Source organism: Pongo pygmaeus, chromosome 2 (assembly GCF_028885625.2).
Source record: "Pongo pygmaeus isolate AG05252 chromosome 2, NHGRI_mPonPyg2-v2.0_pri, whole genome shotgun sequence".
In the NCBI taxonomy this organism is placed as follows: Eukaryota; Metazoa; Chordata; class Mammalia; order Primates; family Hominidae; genus Pongo; species Pongo pygmaeus.
Window position 1 is genome coordinate 193,201,140 of NC_085930.1, and position 24,503 is coordinate 193,225,642.

The 24,503-nt window shown below is 43.1% G+C and overlaps 1 protein-coding gene and 1 long non-coding RNA gene across 7 annotated transcripts in view; one reads left to right on the forward strand and one right to left on the reverse strand.

Annotated features, from left to right (window-relative positions):
• Positions 1-20,533, reverse strand: part of ABCC5 (ATP binding cassette subfamily C member 5) — a 96,574-nt gene extending 76,041 nt beyond the window's left edge. For 2 of the 6 annotated variants that reach the window (XM_063662479.1, XM_054480003.2), the window contains exon 1: positions 16,807-16,990. In XM_063662479.1, the coding sequence (XP_063518549.1) occupies positions 16,807-16,935 (129 nt within the window). In that variant the 5' untranslated portion in view covers positions 16,936-16,990. Of the gene's footprint in view, positions 1-16,806; positions 16,991-18,110; positions 18,245-19,901; positions 20,034-20,380 lie in introns of those variants that run through there. The other 4 variants (XM_054479999.2, XM_054480000.2, XM_054480001.2 and 1 more) reach the window with 4 other exon arrangements.
• On the forward strand, positions 8,946-13,968 carry LOC129032571 (uncharacterized). Its single transcript, XR_008501393.1, has 3 exons — positions 8,946-9,069; positions 13,013-13,203; positions 13,815-13,968. It is a non-coding gene; the product is annotated as an uncharacterized LOC129032571 (long non-coding RNA).
• Positions 20,534-24,503: the final 3,970 nt, after the last annotated feature.

Genomic DNA, 24,503 nt, shown 5'->3' on the forward strand with positions numbered 1-24,503 from the left:
CTTAGCAAAATATTGGGTATATAATAAACATTCAATACATGTTAGCTATATTATCCCAATTTACCTAGCCAATAAATCTTAGGGTCTGTCACAACGATTTCTTCTTTCCTTTAGTTTTCCCTGACTCTTTCAAGGTCGGGGAACTTATTTCCTTCCTCCTGTGTCTTCCCTGTACCTACACCACCACAGCAGGATGCTTCTGGTAAGAGCTCCTAGAGGGCAAGCTGTCTTCCTCTTGTTTATATCCCTGGCCTCTGGCATAGTAGAGAGTTTGGCACCCAGTATTCAAATGTCAATGAAAACACCTTCAAAATACCTTCTTTCCCTTCCATTCTACATATCATCAATTAATGCTGCATGACATACCACTGAGGCGATCTTACCCATTCCACTTCTGTTTAGATTCTCTAGCTGTTTTGCTTATTATTTTTGTCTGAGACAGGATTTTGCTCTGTCACCCAGGCTGGAATGCAGTGGCACAATCATAGCTCACTGCGGCTTTGACCTCCCTTGCTCAAGCAATCTCCCACCTCAGCCTCCATAGTAGCTGGGACTACAGGCATGCACTACCACCATGTCTGGCTAATTTTTTAATTTTTTTGTAGAGATGGGTTCTTACTATGTTGCAAAGGCTGGTCTTGAGCTCCTGGGCTCAAGCAATCAATCCTCCATTCTTGGCCTCCAAAAGTGCTGGGATTACAGGTGTGAGTCACCACACCCAGCTTTTGCTTATTATTAATAGTATAATATACAATTATAGTTTTATTTTTCTCCTTCTGGATTATTTAGGATAAATTCTATCATTGGGGTTACAGGATTAAAAAAATGTAGCTCCTAGCAATTAGACTTCTACCCAGTTTGCCCCAATTAACTTTATTACAGGATATGTGCTCCAGTATTATTGCAAAAGAGAATTGCTATTAACTTTAGTACTTTCACTTCTATTTTGTGGACCTCAGGTTGTCTTGACATTAGCAAGAAAAAAAGGAAGCCATAGCAATCTTCCTTGTGTACAGCCAAATCTCACGACTAGTATGCATTTATAAAGGCAAGATTTTCACTTAAAGGTAATTAAGAAAATTTATACAAATTTATAACAAACCAACATAGCATGTACTATGTGCCAGACACTGTTTTAAATGGTTTACAGATATTAACTAATTTAATCCTCATAACAACCCTTTGAGGTAGGTACTAGTATCCCCGTTTTACAGCTAAAGAAACTAAGGCACACCGATGTTAGGTCACAGCAGGGATTTCAATCCAGCCTTGAGCTAAGGCTCTTAATCACTATGCTATGGGCCTGTCAAAAAAACCAAAAAAAAAAAAAACAAAACCAAGCAAATAAACCGTAACTGTACAAAATGATCCCAGGTATACCTCATAAACGGCTCTTCTCTCTTCCCCAGGATGAATACCAGATTAAGATAAACAATGACTCATGGCCAGGTGTAGTGGCTCACGCCTGTAATCCCAGCATTTTGGAAGGCTGAGACAGGCGGATCACCTGAGGTTAGGAGTTCGAGACCAGCCTGGCCAATATGGTGAAACCCTGTCTCTACTAAAAATACAAAAATTAGCCAGGCATGGTGGCACATGCCTGTAGTCCCAGCTACTCGGGAAGGTGAGGCAGAAGAATTGCTTGAACCTGAGAGGTGCAGGTTGCAGTGAGCTGAGATCGCGCCACTGCACCCCAGCCTGGGTGACAGAGGGAGACTCTGTCTAAAAAAAAAAAAAAGGAAACATAAAATAACAGCATCTTTATACTAACCGGCCAGTAACTGCACAGATGTCTCCCACTTGTAACTAACTATATGCTTGGATGTCTAACTTCTCTTCCTCTCTAGGCTTCCTAAAAAAGCTCACATGGCGGAGCATGCCAGGAAAAAAAAAAGTATGTCTATTTAAAGGTAAAAATAAATATTTTCTACCACAGTTAACATTCCATAAAGTGAGTTATCAACATTCTAAGGTTGAATGGATTAAAAATGGCAACGAACCAAGAGAAAAGACTTAATATATTCAAGCTATAAGGGCTTACTATACAAAAGCATAAATAATATAATAAGGTAGGGAATCATGAGTCAGTGAATATTGTTGAGACAAATAAATACCAGATTGGGCCAGGTGCAGTGGTTCACACCTGTAATCTCAGCACTGGGAGGCCAAAGTGGGAGGATCGCTTGAGCCCAGGAGTTCGAGACCAGCCTGGGCAACAAAGTGAGAACCTGTCTATATACAACATTTTTTAAAACTAGCCGGGCATGGTGGTGCACACCTGTGGTGCAGCTACATGAGAGGCTAAGGCAGGAGGATTGCTTGATCCTGGTAGGTCAAGGGTACAGTGAGCCATGATTGCACCTCTGCACCCCATCCTGGGTGACAGAGACAGTCACTCACATCCTACCTACTACCTACCTTCCTACCAACTAACCAGATTGGAGATGAATTAATTGAGATCCAGGTTTCATATCATACATTAATCCATCTGGAATTAACCTCCCAAAAATTACATTAAAAATGATGACATAAATTATATAGCATACTTAGTCCAGCTATGATGGGGGACAGCCTCCATTTACCCCCAACAAGCAGAAATGTATCAAAGGGAAAAGAGGTTCAAACATGAAAAGGAAACATTTTTGCGTAAGGAAATTAGCATTAAGAGAAGGGAAGATAAAGCTAAAGAAGTGACCAAGTGGCTGGGCGCGGCGGCTCAGACCTACAATCTCAGCACTTTGGGAGGCTGAGGCGGGCAGATCGCTTGAGCCCAGGAGCTTGAGACCAGCCTGGGCAACATGATGAAACCCCGCCTGTACAGAAAAATACAAAAAAGGTACACCATTAGCCCCAGCTACTCAGGAAGCTGAGGTGGGAGGATCGCTTGAGCCAGGACCATCGGGCTGCAGTGAGCCAAGATCATGCCACTGCACTCCAGCCTGGGTGACAGAGTGAGACCCTGTCTCTAAAGAAAGAAAGAAAGAAATATAAGAAGTAACCAAGTAACTAACATAATAATATATTTCAAGTAGTGGACTTGTACTGAAAAAGTAAAATACAGTATTTTTTTCATCCATTCATTCATCTAGTCCTTATTGAGGGCCCACTATGTGCCAGGCACTGTTCTAGATACAGGAGAGAACACACAGACCCAATGTCACCAATCGAGAAATACAAATTAAATTTAAGATACAACCACATATGCCTTAAAAGAGATAAAATCTAATATGGAAAAGAAAATGCAATATGGAAAGGAGGGAAATATAGACAAACATACACGGTCTGAACATTAAACCGATTTTTAATATGCTACCAGCAGGGATTCAGGAGAGCAAACTGGTAATATGTAATACTACATACTCTGTGTCTCCATAATTTTACTGCATAAAGGAAAATCTTCCAAAGGAAAAAACCATTAAACCCAACAGCTTACAGGGATCTAAATGCCTGATACAAAATCAACAGCTAAACTAAAGTAGATCAACACTCTAGCTCAGCACTGTCCAACAGAAATACAATGCAAGCTGCAAATGTAAGCCACATAATGTAATTTAAATTTTCTAGTAGCCACATTAAAAAGTAAAAAGTAGGCAGGGTGCAGTGGCTTATGCCTGTAATCACAACACTTTGGGAGGCTGAGGTGGGAGGATGGCCTCAGGCCAGGAGTTTGAGACTAATCTGTGTAACCCTCCAAGACCCCATCACTACAAAAAATTTAAAAGTTAGCCAGGCATGGTAGCACGAGATTGTAGTCCTAGCTACTCAGGAGGCTGAGGCAGGAGGATCACAGGAGCCCAGGTGTTTGACGCTGCAGTGAGCCATGATCATGCCACCGCACTACAGTCTGGGTGACAGAGTGAGACTCTGACTCTAAAAATAAAAAGTAAAAGGTAAATTAATTTAAATAATATATTTCATTTAACCCAATAAAAAGTATTATCTTTTTTAACATATAATCAATGTGAAAAATTATTAGGTATTTTACAAACAAGGTATTTCTTTTTTTGTACTAAGTCTCTGAAATCAGGTATTTTATGCTTACAGCACATCTCAGTTCAGACTGGCCACAGGTCAAATGCTTAATAGCCACAATAGTACTGTGTCGCAGGGTGCAGCCCAGGAGTTCACAAGTGAGGGAGTTTTGCTTGCCCAGAGGACACGTGGCAATATCTGGAGATGTTTGAGGGGTGCTACTAGCTCTAGCAGGTAAAGGCCAGGGATGCTGCTGAACATCCTGCAATGCACAGGATAGCCCCCACAACAAAGAATTATGTGGCCCAAAATGTCAATAGCACTAAGGTAACCCTAGACAGCTGAAGAGCTAACACAGTTAGTACTGATATAGGCTGACCTAGAAGAATGTATTTTATGAGGCCATTTGTTTTTTTGTTATGATGCTTTCAATCCCTTTTACAAGTAACTTTTTAAAGCTTCCCCTGAAACAAGATGAGGGGACCCATTTCTCCTAAGGAGCACAGCACACTGGAAGGCTGTCAGTGGCCACACAGAAAGGCATCCACAGCAGCTGCTTTGTCTCAAAGGGAAAAATACTGGCAGATCTAGGAGCTGAGAAAAATATTAAACGAGGAAGTATGACTGCCATTTATATCTTCCCCATGACTATGTGACTAGGAGACTCAGCATTTTTCCTACCAAGGTAATGGCAATGGGGCAGGAGTAAGGTCACAGGGAAGCTAAAAAGGGACAATGAAGTTCAGATTCTGCCGGGTGGGGTGGCTCATGCTTGTAATCCCAGCATTTTGGGAGGCCAAGGCAGGAGGATCACCTGAGGTTGGAAGTTCGAGACCAGCCTGGCCAACACGGTGAAATCCCGGTCTCTACTAAAAATACAAAAATAAGCCGGGCATGGTGGTGCATGCCTGTAATCCCAGTTACTCGGGAGGCTGAGGCAGGAGAATTGCTTGAACCAAGGAGGCAGAGGGTGCAGTGAGCCAGGATCGCGCCACTGCACTCCAGCCTGGGCAACAGAGCCAGATTCCGTCTCAAAAAAAAAAAAAAAAAAAAGAGAAAAACAAAAACAACAACAACAAAAAGCAATTCAGATTCTGTCAAGGTTCAAACAAAGATCAGGGAAACACACATTCATAGACACCTTTGGTATGAAAAACAGGTAACATTCGATCCATAAGCAGACAGATCTGCTCTTGCAAAAGACACTTCTGCGGGCCCTAACACCATCCTCAGGCCTCAGATAATCAGCGCACCTATCACACCCCATGGCCACCACTTCTCCAGCTGTCCCACCTGATTTTAACAGGCTGCCAGAGCAAATGCCTGCTGACAGGGCAACCAAGGGCTTTTCCCCTGCACGGAGGCCTCTGGGACAGATACCAGGGGTCAGAAATCGTTCCCCGTCTGAACAATCCAATCCCTTCCTGGCGGCCGGACAACAGCAGGGTAGCCTTCCTAATAAGCCTCGGGCTGAGGATTCAACCAAGTTGTTCCTGAAGGCAGAGACTGCAGGTGTCAACTGGCAACAGAGAGGTACCTCGGTTTCCAAGGGGGTTAAAGGCTGCCTGCTCCTGTCTGGCACACCCCTCAAATAAAGCAGTATCTGGGGCACAATCGGAATCAACAGGCCTCAGATCTCACAACACTGTCTTCCTCTCCTCTCCTCATTCACAAGACCATAAGACAAACAACAGAACGGGCGCCTCTTCGAATACATCCTTCTGGCCAAGAAAACCATTTCTACAGATGTCCCAGGCCCACGCAGCCTTTATGACAAACATCTAGAAAGACAAACTTTTAAGGGGAACTGTTGTGCCACCAGATACACTTCTTAAGGGACTCAGAATATTAGAAATTAAATTTAAAAGAAATTAAAATTCACTTTTAAATTTAAAAAGATCAAAAACTGACATCCTCCCAAGGCCGGCTGACTTCAGGCCTTCCCGCCCTTCCTAATCTCCAACAAGTTAAAGAAACCTACCAAGCATGTTTCCTCTCCAATTCCCACCACATCCTTACTCCCCAGTGGGTTGTTATCACAACCCTGACCATCTTAAGCTCTTCCCTTAAGAACTTCCAAATAGTAGCCATTTCAGTCAAGAGGATCAGCAAAATTCTAGAACCCAACCTATATGGGGAAGAAGCAGAATACAAAAGAAAGAGCTATTATCCCAAGTCAGGAAAGCTGCTAAACTCAGGCTTATCACTCAGCAGCTATGCTACACTGAGAAAAGAATTAACTTGAGCATCAGCTCACTTATCTGTAGCTGTGCTATGTTACTCTCAAGCCATGATCAGCTAGCAATACAATTCACAAACATACCTCTACCACCACGGTAAAACAGGTATTTGTCTGCAGTTGATAATCTAGCATTACTCCATAATCACCAGGAATTTGAGGGCTTTCAGTTGTTTCATAAGCTAAATTCCAAATAACTTATTCAAAGTTCCTATTACGTTGGGTCTAAGATTAACTTTGTTAATACCATGGTAGGGTTTCAAAGGATTAAACTGAAAATGAATCACAGGGGTAAAAGGGGATTTACAGGAAACACTTGGAGCCATTGGGTGAGGGAGAGAACAGACTTTATTCCATGAGATCTAGAGATTCCCAGCACTGCCTACCTACTAGAATCACCAGAGGAGTTTTAAAACAATACTGATGCCTGGGTTCTATCCCAGAGACTGATTTAATTGGTCTGGAATAGGACCCCAACACTGGTATTTGTTGAACGTTCTTCAAGTGATTTTAACATTCAGCCTGGCCTGAAAACCACTGATTTACAGAGTTGTGAATATTGGGCTTTTGCATTTGACAAAATCCCTTCAACAAGATTTTCAGGCTTTAGCTAAAAAAAAAAAAAAAAAGCCCGGATGCGGTGGCTCACACCTGTAATCCCAGCACTTTGGGAGGCCGAGGCAGGTGGATCAATCACTTTAGGTCAGGACTCGAGACCAGCCTAGCCAACATGGTGAAATCCTGTCTCTACTAAAAATGCAAAAATTAGCTAGGCATGGTGGTGCACACCTGTAATCCCAGATACTTGGGAGACAGAGGGCAGAAGAATTGCTTGAACCTAGAAGGCAGAGGTTGCAGTGAGCCGAGATCGGGCCACTGCACCCCAGCCTGGGTGACAGAGAGAGACTCCGTCTCGAAAAAAAAAAAGGCCAAAATATAATTTGTAAATAAAACTTCCTCCAGTGCCTAACACAATGTGTGTTAAATGCTTAGTACAAGGCTTTCTGGGTTCCATCATGTGACCACCGTACTGCAGAGCAGGCCAGAACTGCTGACCATCGTGAGAAGCAAACACAAAGGTTAGGGGCTGAGCAGTTTGGCTATTTTTCTACTGTGAGACACAAAATTTAAGAAAACTAAGTGACTGCTCAATATCATACCTGCATAATACCAAAGAAAAGTAAACAGAAGGTTGTCAAGTTCACAGGATTCTTAAAAAAGCCAAACAATTATAACCATTTATTGTAACCCATTCTGCGTAGCTTATCTCTAAAAGCCTGAGTGTGTCTATTTCCACCACACAAATATAGATTTCATAATAACATATCAATCCTTTTTAGCGAGATTTGCTTTTGAAAACATATCCCGAACCCTAAGGTCAGGTACAGCTGTCAGTGTCGTGGCATCGCCTGGGTGGTTCCATGCTCTTTTCGGCAGCCCAGCACACTGGGCCAGAGACAGGCAATAGAGCCATCATGCTTCAAAGAGGAGCCAAGTGCTGTATTTTGAGCCACCGAATTCCAGAAAGAACATCCCTGGGAAGCTCACCCAGCTCCAGCATAGTCTGCCTAGTAAAAAAGTGTCTCTCCTGGGCCTCACCTACAGAGAGGTGAGGCTAAATGAGGACTGGGCAAGATGGCCTTTGAGGTTCCATCCATCTTTTAAAGTACACATGTCAGTCTTGCTTTCTGCCTCCATGAGCAGGCTTTGGTAAGTGGAAGTTCTCATCTGATATCTAATAACAATTGATTCTTTGAACAGCTAATTCATAAAATAATCTTAAATAGTTAAAACATATATAACATCTAATTATCTAAATAGGCTGACTCCTTAAAAGGGGGGCAGGGAGGAAAAGGATAAATTTAACTCTGCTCATTAGTGGACTTCAGTGCACCAAATTAACTTCACATTAGTCTGTAAGTTTAATGACAGGTTTAACCATTGCAAAGCCTTCTGGAGGCCCTGTTTCTTTGCGTTGACCTTTTTATTTTTGACTAAGAGAGAGGGAAAAACGGTAACATTAAAAAAAGCATTTACAGGGAGGGGGGAGGGATAGCATTAGGAGATATATCTAATGTAAATGACAAGTTAATGGGTGCAGCACACCAACATGGCACATGTATACATATGTAACAAACCTGCACGTTGTGCACATGTACCCTAGAACTTAAAGTATAATAATAATAAAGAAAGCATTAACAGAAACCCACCTAACAGTGGAAACAAGATTTCATTGAAAAAGTTTTCATTAACCATTTGTAACTTCCAAGTTATCTTAACAAAATAAAGATTTAGGTACTTAAAGAAAAAAAAACAGGAAGCTAATTCCAACACTTTTCTTCCCCTTTGACAGAAAGCTCCTTTAACTCATGCCAACAGGCTATATTTATTTCCCTTAAGCAGCACTTCCTAGGAAAGCCGCGGCAGTCTTGCAGCAGACGGCATAAGAGAGCTGATGATCCCGGCAGCAGCCCAACCTCAAGAGCCCCAGCGAGCTGTCAATGCAGTTACCAAGCATGAGAGCCACCTGGGCTCTGCACCAATCACAGCACTGTTGTTATCTCAGCAGGAGAGCTCTGGGCTGCTACTGGAGACCAACACCTGGCACCAGACCAGATACAGTGTCACACCCAGCAGTGCCTAAGAGACTACTGAGCCTCATAAAGCTTTATGAATGCCTACAGGGAGATTTAAAAAAAAAAAAAAAAAAAAAAAAGGCAAGTATTCTTACTTATCTTAACCCTGTCCAGAAAATCTGCTGAGTCACTGAGTATCAATCAAGAGAAAAATAATGCAGAGCTGCAAAATGCTAATCTCCTTCCTCCTGCTCTCCTTCCTAACAGCAAGCCGACTCACAGGTAATACTCTTGACTAGGAAAATACATGGGCATAGACAAATTCACACGTCCTTAGTCTGTAAAGAAAAGCTTTCAGGAGCAAACTCTAAAAGTACAATGTACTAGACAAAACTATTTTATGAAAACAATGGCTGTCTCTGGGTAGAGGAATTAAGGGTGGTTACTTTTTCTATAACTTTACACACTTTGTACATTTTCTATAATGAGCCCACATTTCTTTCCTAACAATACATCTTCGAATCATTTCTGGTAAGAGATTAGACCCACATCTTTGATCCCTAAGATACAACTTGAGCTCACCAAAATATTTCAAAGCACTAATTAAGAAAACTCCAACCAAGATTAAAGGGTCAGCCTACCACAGAACTAAGGAAATACTAAGTAAGAGCCCTGGATTTTATGAATACTTGCTTTGTTACCTTTCCTAGACACAGAATATTCTAATTTGGTAGGAAGAAAATCCCACCAATGACACACTTTTGAGAGAAGGGGAAAAAATAACTAAAGTTCATGTGCCAGTAATAATGGTACATGAACTTTAGTTTACTTCTGCTTTTTTTTTTTTTTTGAGACAGAGTCTTGCTGTCGCCCAGGCTGGAGTGCAGTGGTGCGATCTTGGCTCACTGCAAACTCCGGCTCCCGGGTTCAAGCGATTCTCCTGCTTCAGTCTCCCGTGCTGGGACTACAGGTGCGTGCCACCATGCCCAGCTAATTTTTTGTATTTTTAGTAGAGACAGGGTTTCACCATGTTAGCCAGGATGGTCTCAATCTCCTGATCTTGTGATCCGCCCGCCTCGGCCTCCCAAAGTGCTGGGATTGCAGGCGTGAGCCACCATGCCAGGCCCACTTCTGCTTATTTTTCCATTCTTCCTCCTTTCCCAGATTAGACATGCTAATGAAAAACAAGGCACCCTTAGCTTTGCCTGAGAGCACTAAGACAACCACCACTACAATAAAATAAAGCTCATAAAAGCATCTGACAAGCTTTGTCTTGCTTTTGCTTAAATATTAATTTAAAGCAATTAAAATCCAAACTCCTTGGCTTATTATTCAAGAACACACATGCCCAGGCGCAGTGGCTCACACCTGTAATCCCAGCACTTTGAGAGGCTGAGGCGGAGGGATCACCTGAGGTCAGGAGTTCGAGACCAGCCTGGCTAACATAGTGAAACCCCATCTCTACTAAAAATACAAAAAATTAGCTGGGTATGGTTGCACATGCCTGTAATCCCAGCTACTCGGGAGGCTGAGAGAGGAGAATCGCTTGAACTTGGGAGGCGGAGGTTGCAGTGAGCCAAGATCACGCCACTGCCCTCTAGCCTGGGCTACAGAATGAGACTCTACCTCAAAACAAAAAACAAAAAACAAAAAAAACCCCACACATAATGTGAAATTCACTGAGGTATTGCACTATAGCTAAGACTTCACACATTTTATGCTCAATACCAACAAGGACTAGGTATCCCTATCCCACAACTCTTTCTTTTGCCTGGCAAGTTCTTCATTTCTCCAAATTCTACCCATTCCTCAAGTTTCCAGCCAAATGATACCTCCTCCTAAAGTGTTCCCTGAGAGAGAAGCACTTTCTCCTTTTACTAATTCCCAGAGCATCTAAATTACAGTCATCTATGTAGAGTACGTGTTTGTGAGTTTAAGCTTCTATTGGTGGACAAGCAGGCCCAGCACCAATTTATCTTTATCTGCACCAGACCACTTGGTTCAGTGCTGTGCATGCATCTTGAAGAGTGTTCAAATATTTGCTAAATTTAAAAAAATGAATAAACACTGACTGCATCTTAAAAAAAAAAAATCCGGGCTCGTGGAGTCATATGATCTACATGTGCATATATAAATAGGATTAAAAAAGGAACCATGCCTGAATAATCATGCCTCAGGCACAGGAACAGTGTTTAGGAGTAGCCTAGGTATAAAACTTCATGTTGGCTGAAGTAACACCAGCCTAATGCCAGCCAAAGTTAGTACTCAGGCTCAAAGAACTAACAGCAACAGAAGCCACCACTTTATTAACACTTCAGGATTAAAGGATGCCTGCTAAGCCTCAAATTGTGTGTGGCCACAAGCATTAACATTATAGTCCCAAAGAAAGTGGGTAGGTGTGCGAATGCTTTATTTCAACCCTAATTATTTCTAAGCATACATGAGAAATTACAAATATTTGAAGATGTGACTAATAGAGCAATTTTTCCAAGTCATGTTCCAAAAGAATGATTTGGTCACAATACTGAGAAATGGGCAAACCATGTAATCTGCGTCTTCACTTACACCTTGAAGAAAAAAAGCACTGGCCTGCTTAAAGTCAAAACTTATTCTTTGGTGCTTTGCTTCTGACATCTGTTTGACGTCATTTCTTTCCTTTTTTTTTTTTTGGTGAGACAGGGTCTCGCTCTGTCACGCAGGATGGAGTGCAGTGGCACAATCACAGCTTACTGTAGCCTGGACCTCCTGGGCTCAAGTGATCCTCCCACCTCAGCCTCCCAAGTAGCTGGGACTACAGGCACAAACCCCCATGCCTAGCTAATTTATTTTTATTTTTATTTTTTTGTAGAGCAGGTCTCACCATGATGCCCAGGTTGGTCTTGCACTCCCGGGCTCAAGTGAGCCTCCTCTCTCGGCCTCCCACAGTGCTGGGACTACAGGCGTGAGGCACCAGCAGCACAGGTCTCCTGCTTCTCGGTTAATTGGACGTATCAAAGGCTAATAGTGGTGAATGAAACCTTGCTTTCCACATAAGAGCCACAGATGTATCCTTATCTTTTGTTACCTAGAGGCTTTTTTTTTGTTTGTTTTAAATTTCTGACGAGTAGTAGGTATGCCTGGCATCCTGGGAGATCCTGTCCCAGATTTCCTCTCTAACAACTAATATAAAAATGATGGTTATGATGATGTGACATGAAACTGCAATCTCTGCCCAATTAACTGCTTACTTTAAAGAACGAAACAAAACTACATGCTAATATAGGAATTCTGCTTCCCAACTACTTACATTATCCATTTTATACCATCTCAGACCACAAAACTTTTTGTCATCTTGCTGGTTCCCTCTGTCAGCAAACTTGTAACATGAGACAAGTTAAAGATAAATACATCCGAGAAATTTTGTTTTTTGACAGGTAACGGTCAAGCAGATTCCAGATGGTGTCTGAACTTACAAAAATACTTAGTAGCGATGCATTCATTTTAATGTATATACAAAATTAGCTTGAATTAAACCTATGGGCTTATTGTTGTTGTTTTGCTAGGTCTAAACTAAGTAACAGAAAGAGAGTAGAATAAAAGAAATCTTTTTAAAAAGTTCAGAGATTACAAGGATACAGTAAAAATCAGGAAAACAGTACTCAAATTTCAAAGTTTAGGGGCAGGGTGTGGTGCCACATGCCTGTAATCCCAGCACTTTGGGAGGCTGAGGTGGGAGGCTTGCTTGAAGCTGGGAGTTCAAGAACAGCCTGGCCAACAGTGAGACTGTCTCTACAAAAAAACAAACAAATAAAAATTTAATAAAAAATAAAAGTTCATGGCCAGATGTGGTGGCTGACGCCTGTAATCCCAGCACTTTGGGAGGCCAAGGCAGGCGGATCACTTGAGCTCAGGAGTTCAAGACCAGCCTGGCCAACATGGTAACAGAGAACAGCAGGTAGGCACCTGCTGTTCAGGAGGCTGAGGCAGGAGAATTGCTTGAGCCAGGGAGGTGGAGGTTGCAGTGAGCTGAGATTGCACCACTGCATTCCAGCCTGGGCGACAGAGGGAGACTTTGTCTCAAAAAAAAAAAAAAAGTTTAGGAAACATGAAAGAGTAATCAAAATAAAATTCATGTGGATTCCTGAAATTTTATAAAAGTGGTATTAGCCTTCGTACTGCTCTGAGATAAGGCTTCAATGGCATGTTGAAAACCTGCCACAGTGGTGGCTGACTCCATATCCTTTAGGGTACTCAAAGCCCAGCGGTGCCTACCTGCTGTTCTTCCCCGCTTTGTAGAGGAAAAGCTCGCCGCTGCCACTGCAAACCCTGATGTCAACTCTACTCTCACAAGCTGGGGACCCTATCCCCAGAAATTTCACGGGACCACACACCAGCTCCACAGCCTCCGCCTTCTCCTGCTCTGCAAGCCATCCTTGGGTAAGCCTGCTCACTCTCACAGCTTCACCTACGTGGACACACTAAAGGCTCTAAATGTTTTTTCCTACTCTACTTCTTGTCTATGCTCTACCTACTGATAATTTTACCCATATGCACTTCAAATTCAACATCTTCAAAATCAAAATCATTCTTCTTTTTTTTTTGAGATGGAGTCTCACTCTGTTGCCCAGGCTGGAGCGCAATGGCACGATCTTGGTTCACTGCAACCTCCGCCTCTCGGGTTCAAGCGATTCTCCTGCCTCAGCCTCCCAAGTAGATGGGGTTTCACTGTGTTGCGCAGGCTGATCTCAAACTCCTGAGCTCAGACAATCCACCAGCTTCGGCCTCCCGAAGTGCTAGGATTACGGGCATGAGCCACCGTGCCCGGCCCAAACTCATTCTTAATATCTCCCCAATCTCCTTTTATGTCCATGAATAGGTTTAAATCCTTACCATCAATCCCAGACACCCCAATGCCTCCCTATCTTCTAGAAACGCCTTTCCTCCATCCTCACTTCTATGCTTTACAACAGAACCCTGGTCTCTCTGACATGGATGGGCAGAGCCGCTTCCTGACTGCTCCTTATATTTGGTCTCTTTCTCCTGTACAGGTTTTTTTCTGCATTGCTTCAAGACTAATCTAAGATAAAAATCTACTCTCAAACATCGTAGCCATTAGGGAACTGCAAATTAAAACCACAATCAGATACCAGGCACATCTATAGGAATGGCTAAAATAAACATTATAACATTGAGTACTGGCAACAATGTGGAAAAACTGGATCATTGCTGGTGGGAATGTAAAATGGCACAGACACTCTGGGAAAGAGTACTGCAGTTTCTTACAAAACTAAATATGCACTTACCATATGACCCAGCAAGCGCAGTCCTGGGCATTAATCCAGAGAAATAAAAGCTTATGTTCACACAAAATCCTGTAACTGAAGGTTCAGAGCACCTTTATTTATAATTGCCATTAACTGGAAATGACCTGTATGTCCTTTAGCAAATGAATGGTTAAAGAAGCTACGGTACATCTATAACATGGAATGCTACTCAGCAATACAAAGGAAAGAATTACTGATGCAAAGAACAAAATTAGGTGGCTATCAAGGGAATTCAGCTGAGTGAAAAAAGCAATCTCGAAAGGTATATGCTATATGATTCAATGTATATAGCATTCTTAAAATAACAAAATTACAGAAATGGAGAAAAGATTAGCAGTTGCCAGAGACTGGGGTTGAGGGGACATGACTGTGGCTATAAAAGGGTAACGAGAGATCCTTGTGATGGAACCTTTGCATCCTGACTGTGGAAGCGGTCACACAAATTTACACCTTTAAAAAATGCATAGAACACAACACATACACACACACACACACACAAATGAGTGCATATAAAACTGGTGAAATCCTAAAGTCAATGGATTGCATCAATGTCAATCATTATCCTGTTGTGATACTGGACTATAGTTATGCAAGATGTTACCACTGGGGGAAACTGGATGAAGAATATACAGGATCTCTATATTATTTTTTATAATTGCCTGTAAATCTACAGTTAGCTCAAAATAAAAAGTTTTTTTTTAATCTCATTAACTTCCAATAGTTCCCTAATGCCCACAGTGAAATATTTCTTAGCATGGCATGCAGAATTTCCCCCAACCTATAATCCCTTTACACATCCTATGCCCTAAACAACTAGTTCTAAGAGCTAACATTTATTGAGCACTGGCCATGAGCCAGGTACCATTTTAAATATTTTATATGTATTATCTCATTTACTCCTCAGTGATCCCATGAGTCAGGTACTACTGTCAACCCCATTTTATATACAAATGACGTAAGTAGCTTATCCAAAGTCCCAACATACCACACGCTCTTTCCATACCTTTGGGTCTATACTTGTGCCGCCTAAAAAGCCTCCCCACCTAATCGCCCTTTAAGGCCCTGCCCTAATGTTACCTTCTGACTTTTTCCAGACTTAACTGTTACACTAACTGTGTCTAGCGCTCAGACGTATTGAATAGATGTTTAATCAACATAAGGTCTAGACAAAAGGACATGAGGAAGTTATAAAACTGGCGCCACGAGAAGTATTTGACACTGATTACATTAAGCCTGTTTCTCTGAAGTTAAACCTGAATGGAAAAGCATTCTATAATACACAGTAGGGTGCAGAGAAAACTCATTAGCAAGAAAAGGTTCATTAATAAAGCAATGGCTTTAACACAACCAAAGAGGGAAAGGTAGTATCAGGCTAAGGAAGGGCCAGTGTCAGCTGCAAAGTCCATTATCTTTCTCAAATTTTCACATAACAAATACACCAACATAAACCTCAACTTCCTAAACCTAGTCCATTCTGCCTTATTAGGTACTTTTGTAAGAAAAGGTATAATGCTTTTTTTCCTCAGGAAAAAGAATATTTTCTCCAGGTGAAAATGCATCTTCATTATTTCCCTTGGAGGAAATTAGATTATTATCTAAAGACTGCTTAACTTATGAATTCGCTTGAAAAACACACTGATTATCCCACAACTATCTAGAATTGTTCTGAAATCTGAGTCTCTCCAAAGGATTCACATTTTATTTTATTTTTTATTTTTTTGGAGATGGAGTCTCACTCTGTTGCCCAGGCTGGAGTGCAGTGGCGTGATCTCGGCTCACTGCAACCTCTGCCTCCTGGGTTCAAGCAATTCTCCTGCCTCCCTCCTGAGTAGCTGGGAGTACAGGTGCCCGCCACCACACCTCACTAATTTTTGTATTTTTAGCAGAGACAGGGTTTCACCATGTTGGCCAGGCTGGTCTCGAACTCCTGACCTCAAGTGACCCACCCACCTCAACCACCCAAAGTGCTGGGATTACAAGCATAAGCCACTGCGCCTGGCCAGATTCACATTTTCAACACAGATGACAGAAAATAGAAGAAAACACCAATTTTGTTTAGGTACATGAATGAAGCTTAATTGGCTTTATATTCCCTGTCATCGACCCCACGACCCCCTCCTCCTCAATAAGTTGTCTTCTCTTAAGCACAGCCTTTTCAGAAGGCACCAACATAGAATAAAAGTGAAAAAGAGGAGAATGCTCAGGACAGACTAGGTGAGAGGGTGACAGCCAGCCTCTCTTCCACTTATTGAGTGCTTACTATGGACCAGAGACTTATCAATAACCATAAATTCTTAACAGTAACCTAAAGCCAATAAAGAAAAATACATTTTTTTTTTTTTTGAGACTGAGTCTCGCTCTATCGCCCAGGCTGGAGTGCAGTGGCATGATCCCAGCTCACTACAACCTCCGCCTCTCGGGTTCAAACGATTCTCGTGCCTCAGCCTCACAAGTATCTGGGATTATAGGTGCCCGCCACCACGCCTGGCTAATTTTTGTACTTTTAGTAGAGACAGGTTTTCACCATGTTGGTCAGGCTGGTCTCGAACTCCTGACCTCAGATGATCCACCCGCCTCAGCCTCCCAAAGTGCTGGGTTTATAGGCATGAGCCACCGCGCCTGGCCAAAAAATAAGTTTCTAAATTACCCATTATATGAAAAAAGATGTGTTTTAGTACAACAAGCAGGTAAGAGACTCTTAGGAAAGGAAACTGACCGGTCGAGTTCTCCTGAACTTGGAATCTTCACGGTCTCTGTGTGTCCCAGAAGTGCCGGTTCTCTCCCTCACACTTCTATACCCAGGACTGGGGATGATATACTCTTTTCCTATGTCGATATCCTTCATCTTCTCTGAGTGGAGGTTCCAGGGCTCACAGACTGTTAGTTTCACATCAGAATTCCTGAAATTAAAAATTCATCAAGAAATAGATTATTTCCTAAACAGTACTTACCCATATGCTCAAGTGCCTTAAAATAGGAAAAAAAAAAAAAAAAAAAAAAGGCAAAAGTACTAAAGCTTTCTACTGTTATAGCTACGCAAATTAATTTTCAAAAAAAGTTCAAAGATTTCGATTTCTTTTTTTAAAGAAAAAGATTCAGTATAAGAGAATCAAGAAAAATTACCTTCTCCCACCTCTAAGGGAAAAAAAATTAGAAAAAGTAAACACACTAGTAAAGAGACACCCACTCTCTTCAACTAAGCTCAAATCCAGTGTATACAATAGAAAGGTTGGTTTTTTTTTTTTAAAAGACTTTCTAGAAACAATTTCAGTTTGTCCCAAGTATTAAAAACTCCACAATTTTAAAGTGGACATCATTTCTCCTCCTAAATTTTACTAAATAAAAATTTACCAAACACTTATTCTACCAATGATATATTCCATCTCTGCCTTTTTATAATTAACTAATGGGTTAGCTGGTGTTATTTTAAAGCTCCATGAAGTTATCCAGTTAAAACAATGTTATAACTTAACTTCAAACACAAATTCCCTGGGTACTGAAAATGTTCTAAAACTAGATAGTGGTAATGGTTGCACAATGCAGTGAATACATTGAAAAAAAAAAAACTGAATTTATACTTTAAAAGAGTGAATTTCATGGCATATAAATCCTACGGCAATAAAGCTGTTAGTAAAAAACAATAACAAAAACAAATTCTCCACCCTGTATTACTAAGTCTTACCTAATTTTTACCTGAAACTCTGTTCTAAACCACTGCCTGCCTGGCTAAGTCTAATCAATGTGCTGTATCAACTCAGGTCACTTAAAAACAAAAAACACATACATACTTCTCTAAAATGTTTCCCCCCTCTAAGAAGGGTCACAGCCTCCCAGAGACAAGCTGAGAAAACACCTTTCATACTAGCCTCCAACGGAAATTAAAGACGTGTAGCTGTGTTGCCTTCTGGATTCCATAAATCCCTGGCTATCGCTGTGACTTAAAAGTACTACTTCTGCAGCACAAAATTCTAACCATTATAATGCAATTTTTAAGGTGTCAGATAAAAAGAAAACACTTACTAATCCTCTGAATAAAAAGGACTAAATCTCCTACGCAAAGACAGGTTTCCAGTCCAAAGAAAGCTTGATTTCTTGCCTTTCAGAATTCTGGTTCAAGTACCCTAAGTTGATATAGCTGTTACTTATCTTTAAAAAAAAAAAAAAGTCACCTTGTCCAATGACAAACTACACCATAAAGAACAGCGGCTCACCAAGCCAGAGCGCAGCAATCACGTCATTGAGACCTCATTAAGGCTAAACTATAAACAGACCTGGCATCTGCCAGTGTCCCCAGTGTTGAGCTGTAGCTGTAGATCAGAGTAACCTTCTTACGGGAATCACGAAAGTCTAACCTTCCCCTTCAAGGGTTCCCTAACTTAGCTGATTATCTGGAAGAGGAAAAGATTAGTACTACCTTTTTAAAAGGTGGGGGTTGGGGCGGTGAGCAGTTTGAAAGGGAGGAGGTCACTGGAACTCATCCACAATATGAAATGCCACATCAAGAAGAACACGAACATAATCTTAATTATCGAAGCACCCATGATAACCAAAGATTCTTTCAATCACTTTTATTTCAAAGGATAAAGTAGAATCAGTGGAGCACAGGAGCAGAGAGAGGCAGGGACAAAACGACTTCACTGTTATGACACAAATAATGACTGTTTTGTGCCTACAGTGACTGCTGTGGTAGACACTGCTAAACTATCCTAAGGGACTAAGTTATTCTATGTATGAAGGGTGTGGGGAACAGTGTTCCATTATCTCGAACACACTCATCTCTACTTTCCTGGAAAAAGAGGCACAATCAGGAGAGCAGGCAGGCCCAAAGTAGGCACAAAGTTACTGTCTGTGGCCTTGAACATAAGGACACCATCGTCTGTGTATCTGGAACATAAAAGAGGGCACCCCACGTGGAGTCCGGCGAAGAGCTGGGAATCCTGACAGGTTTGGAAAGAAACAAAGCCCCAGCCTGAAGCAAGCAAGCAGGCAAGGATGGATCCCCAGGCCAGCCTTTTTACTGATACTATTTATATTTCCCTATCTTCTCGTGTCCTGCTTTAAAGTTGTTGGAAAATCTTTTTTAAATGCTCACTTGCCTTAGCTATCAAGAGAGGAAGAAAGAGAAGGGATTTTTGTCTGTAAAAAATAAACCTGTTGTCCAGACGCGTACAAGCGTAGAAGCAGAATAATCAAAGTAGGAGAACCCCAAAGAAGTGCCCAATAGGGTTGAGGCCACTTAGTCAGCTGCCGTTTTTTACCAAGATTCTCTTTCCACCGATAAAAGTGTAGACGCTCTCCCTGCACAATGATACTGATTCAACTGCATGGCAGGAGGAGAGTTGCACGGGATTACCAGACTGATGTGTGCAAGCTGCAGTCATCCCAATACTCATGGGTAGGTTTCCATCACCTCCAGGCCCTCAAGCTGCACGAGGAAGACACTACGCTAAAGGGATACGTATTTACCACACCCACTGTAATCCACTTGTTGCGTCTCCAAGCAGCCTCACCTTTCACGCACGCTGCAGACCACAGTAAAACCTAACCATCTCCTCCTCCAAGACCTCCTGAAACTTTCCCTGTCGTTCCTGTGCCCACCTGCCTCCAGCCTCTCCGTCTGTGCAGAAACCAAATGACCCCTGTGTGATAAACACAAAGCCACCCGCGGCTCTGTGTGGCAGAAGCGAAAAGAGCACTGGATGACCGTGGAGAGATCTGGGCTGCGTTCCCGGCACAGCCACGGGTTTGCTGCGCGTGCTTATGTCACGTACCTCCATTTACCCGCTTGCAAAAACGAAGGGGATGACTTACTTCGAAGGTCGCTGGCGGCTCCGCTGCGGGTTGAGCAGGGTGCCCCGAGCCACCCGCTGCACATCCTCCCAGGTGGGCGTTTCTCTCAGACCCGCTTCGCCTGGGATGCCCGGGCCCTAGGGCGTTCCCACAGCCCGCTCCGGCCTGGCCAGGCGAGCGCGACCCACACCCACGGCCCGCGGGCGCAGCGCCCCCTGGCGGCCGCGGCCACGGACGTAGCCCGCGTCCCTGCCCGCTCATCCCGACCCTACCTGCCTGTCTTCCAGCACACGACCCAGTCACCAGACCCCCGGCTCACAGGCCTAGGAGGCGGCGGCAGGAGACCAAGGGGAGGCCATACCCCGTTCCCCAAGTCTCCAGTGTCCCCCGAACTGCTCGTAGCCCTGGCCACATCCCGCCACGCCCCGAGGAAATGCAAATGGGTGATCCCCGTGACAACCGAGCTGGAGGGCAGGGGTGCGGCAGCAGCCATCACCTACCTGCGCCCCTGCTCCAGGACAACCGCGCCAGCCGCTCAACCACGCTCCCGAGCATGAGCCCCGCAGCAAAACAAGCCTTTATAGCGGCATCGGCCGCCACACCGCGCAAGCGCGCTGCACAAAGCATTCCCAAGGCTGAAGGGAACTGTAGTCCTCCTTCCGAGTGCCCAGGGCTGCGGACGCGGCGAAGGACTACATTTCCCAGAAGCGCCGGTGACATCCCGGGGGCGGTGCGGGCTGCCCCTCTTCCCACCGAGCTCCCGGCTCCGTTGCATCCTTGCCCGTGCCTCTGCGAGCCTGTCTGGAATCTTCTCCGGGGTCGTGTTCCCGGGGGGAGGCAGCCGGGAGGCTTAACTGTGGCCCTGTGTTAGCACACAGTGCTATTCGTAGGCAGGGCAGTCCCGACCCTGCGTGGCCGTGCAGCTGCCAGAAAAGATCGTGAAGGTCATCGTAGCCCGCGTCTAACCCGTTGAGAGTCGTCAGGCCGGCCAGCACCGGTTCTTATCTGTTGTGGCAGATACGATTGCTTGCTCATAGTTCGACCCTGCAGTCTGCGCAGATACCGCCTTTCTCACTTTAACACCAACTGCCCATCAATGTCGCGCTGCCTGGTCTCTAGATAATAAAATGCCAGGATCACAGTCTAGAAGTGGCAAGAGCCTTAGAAATGGTATGCTAACTCATCCTCTTCTTTTTATAAATGAAACTGAGGCTCCCAGAAAGATTGATCCCTTTATTTCTCTGTTTCATCGGTACCTTCAGCATCATTAAATAAAAGCCACTGTTGAGTTCTTCCTACCCTATATCCGATGCTTTACATACCATTCTTGTTTCCTTTAATCTCCATTACAGCCCTATGAGTAAGTAATACGAGTATTTTTTTTTTAAGGAGTCTGGCTCTGTTGCCCCGGCTGGAGTGCAATGGCGCGATCTCGGCTCACTGCAGCGTCCGCCTACCGGGTTCAAGCAGTTCTCCTTGCCTCAGCCTCCCAAGTAGCTGGGATTACAGGCGTCCGCCACCACGCCCGGCTAATTTTCGTATTTTTTTAGTAGAGACAGGGTTTCGCCATATTGGCCAGGCTGGTCTTGAACTCCCGACCTCAGGTAATCTGCCCGCCTCGGCTTCCCAAAGTGCTGGGATTACAGGCGCGAGCCACCGCACCCGGCCGTATTTTTTTTTTTTAATTCAAAGATTAAAAAAGAAGAAGAAGAAGAGGAAGAGGAAGAAGGAGAAGGTAAAGTGACTTGTCCATCTTTATAACAACTAGCTAGTTAGCTAGTGTGAAGACACTACTGTATCATAAAGCAGCGTATTCTTGCACACGGATTGATAGACCAGTGCAATAGAATAAAGAGCCCCCAAACAGACTGGTGCATCCGTGTAACTTGATCTGTGACAGAAAACCTTACGAATCCGTGTGGAAAGCAAGAAGAGTCAGTAAATAGTACTGGAACAATTGGTTATACATATGAAAAAACAATCAGGGATTACCGCTTCATACCACACAGAAAAAACCCATTTCAGGTAGATCAAACGCTTAAATGTGAAAGGGAAAACTTAAAAACTTTCAGAAGAAGATAGGAAATATCTTTATGAACTTGGGAGTAGGAAAGAACTCTTTAAACAAGAAACAAAAAATAAAGGAAGAAAGATTGATAATTTTTGCCGTATTAAAAGATGGCATAAATTGAAAAGATAAACCACAAGTTATAACTGACAAAGTTTTTGAATAAAAAATATGCAAAATAATTTCTAAGTTCAGTAAGAAACGGCAGATAACCCAATAGGAAAATACGTAAATGACACGAACAGACAGCTCACAGAATAGGAAACTTGAGCAGCCCCTCAAATATGAAAAGACACCCAATCTCATTCATAATCAGGGAAATGGATTTTTTTTTTTTTTTTTTTTTTTTTTTTTTTGAGTCAGAGTCTTTCTCTGTCCCTCAGGTTGGAGTGCAGTGGTGCCACCTCAGCTCACTGCAACCTCCACCTCCAGAGTTCAAGTAATTCTCCTGCCTCAGCCTCTGGAGTAGCTGGGGCTACAGACACCAGCCACCACACCCAGCTGATTTTTGTATTTTTCGTAGAGATGGGGTTTCACCATATTGGCCAGGCTGGTCTTGAACTCCTGACCTTGTGATCCACCCACCTCGGCCCCCCAAAGTGCTAGGATTATAGGCGTGAGCCAACACGCCTGGCCCGGAAATGTAAATTAAAATAGTAATGAGATACCACCTCACCAAAGATTCTATACCTTCCAACAATGCCTCAAACACTGTAACACCCAAAACTGCAGATCTGATATCATCATATTTTTTAAAAAGCTTCTAAATCCCGCTGAAATACTTCATATATGTTGATTATAGTTTGTTTTTTATTAAAAAAGAATAGATGAACACCAGACAGCCCTGGTGGCAGGCTTCAATACACTGTAGTACTGTCTTGGTCTGTCCAAGTACAGTCTGAGTGAAAGAATTATACTTACAAAATTACCCCCTCAAAATGTGTTTGTGTTGTGAACTGTTTAGAGGGGCGATACTTCCCAACCCTCAGGCAAGGGGGCTAGAGAATCTATGTTGCAGTGTAGAATTGTGTGTCTTTTCTTTTCTTTTTTTTAGATCTCGGCTCACTGTAACCTCCACCTCCAGGGTTCAAGTGATTCTGATTCTCCTGCCTTAGCCTCCAGAGCAGCTGGGATCACAGGCGTGTCCCACCACACCTGGCTAATTTTTGTATTTTTAGTAGAGACGGGGTTTCACTATATTGTCCAGGCTGGTCTCAAACTCCTGAGCTCAAGTGATCGGCCCAACTCAGCCTCCCAAAGTGCTGGGATTACAGGCATGAGCCACCGCGCCCGGCCAGAATTGTGGGTATTTCTAAATAATATTTATGTTGTGTAATGTACTAAACATATTCATCAAATGTTTGGTGGAGATGCAGTGGAGCTAAAACAAACATGGTTCCAGCCCTCATGGGGCTTAGACTCCCAAATAAACACTAATCAAAATTTAAATGATGATTGTAGTAAGTACAAGGAAAGGAGGTGTGTGTTTCATTTGAAGGAAGAAGGAGTGTGTGAAATGAAGACAGTGGAAGTGGGCAGCAGACAGAGCAGTTGAAGCAGAGGAAACAACGAAGACCAGGCGGTGGTAGACGGAAGGGAGCATCTCCAAACATGTAGATCTTGTTACAGGTCTTCAGGAGCAAAAGGCAACAACTGAAAAGTTTCAAAAGGGTGAATATGTTAGGAGTTGAGAAATTAAATTTCCATTTTGGGGCCGGGCGTGGTAGCTCACAGCCTTTAATCCCAGCACTTTGAAAGGAGGCTGAGGTGGGTGGATCATCTGTGGTCAGGAGTTCGAGATCAACCTGGCCAACATGGTGAAACCCCATCTCTACTAAAAATACAAAAATTAGCTGGGCGTGGTGGTACACACTTGTCATCCCAGCTGCTCGGGAGGCTGAGGCACAAGAATCCCTTGAACCCAGGAGGCAGAGTTTGCAGTGAACCGAGATCTGGCCACTGCACTCCAGCCTGGGTGATAAAGCAAGACTCAGTCTCAAAAAACAAACAAACAAAAAACAGAAAAAAAAAGTATCTTTTGGAAACTGCACTGTGGCTGGCAGACTGGAGAAAGAATTCGAGACCGCTAGAATGGGAGAGAAGAGGCCACCTAGAAGTGACTGTTGTTATGGAGGAAAGACATCATGGTGGCTTGGATTAAGGTTGTGACGGAAAAGATGGAGAGAAAAAGATGAACTCAAGAGAAATTTAAGGGGTAAAATCAACAGAACATGTGGATGGATTAGATACAGGGCAATGAGAAAGAAATGTCAACGGTAACACGTAGGTGGTTGTGGAACTGGATAGATGGTGGTCCATTCATTGGCAGAAATGCTGTACTGCAACAGCCTGACACCCTCGCCTACCTAGCTTGTCTAGAGCTAATGTCACATGCTAACAGTCACCCCATATCTGCTATGGTACTCACGTTGAATTCTTCTAACAGTTATCAAGACAGAAGCTCTCTTTGCAGCTCAATTTTTCAATGAAAGGCATTTTCATGGAAAAAGACCTTTTTTAAAGTTAGTTAATAAATCAAGTTTTATATTTGTTTT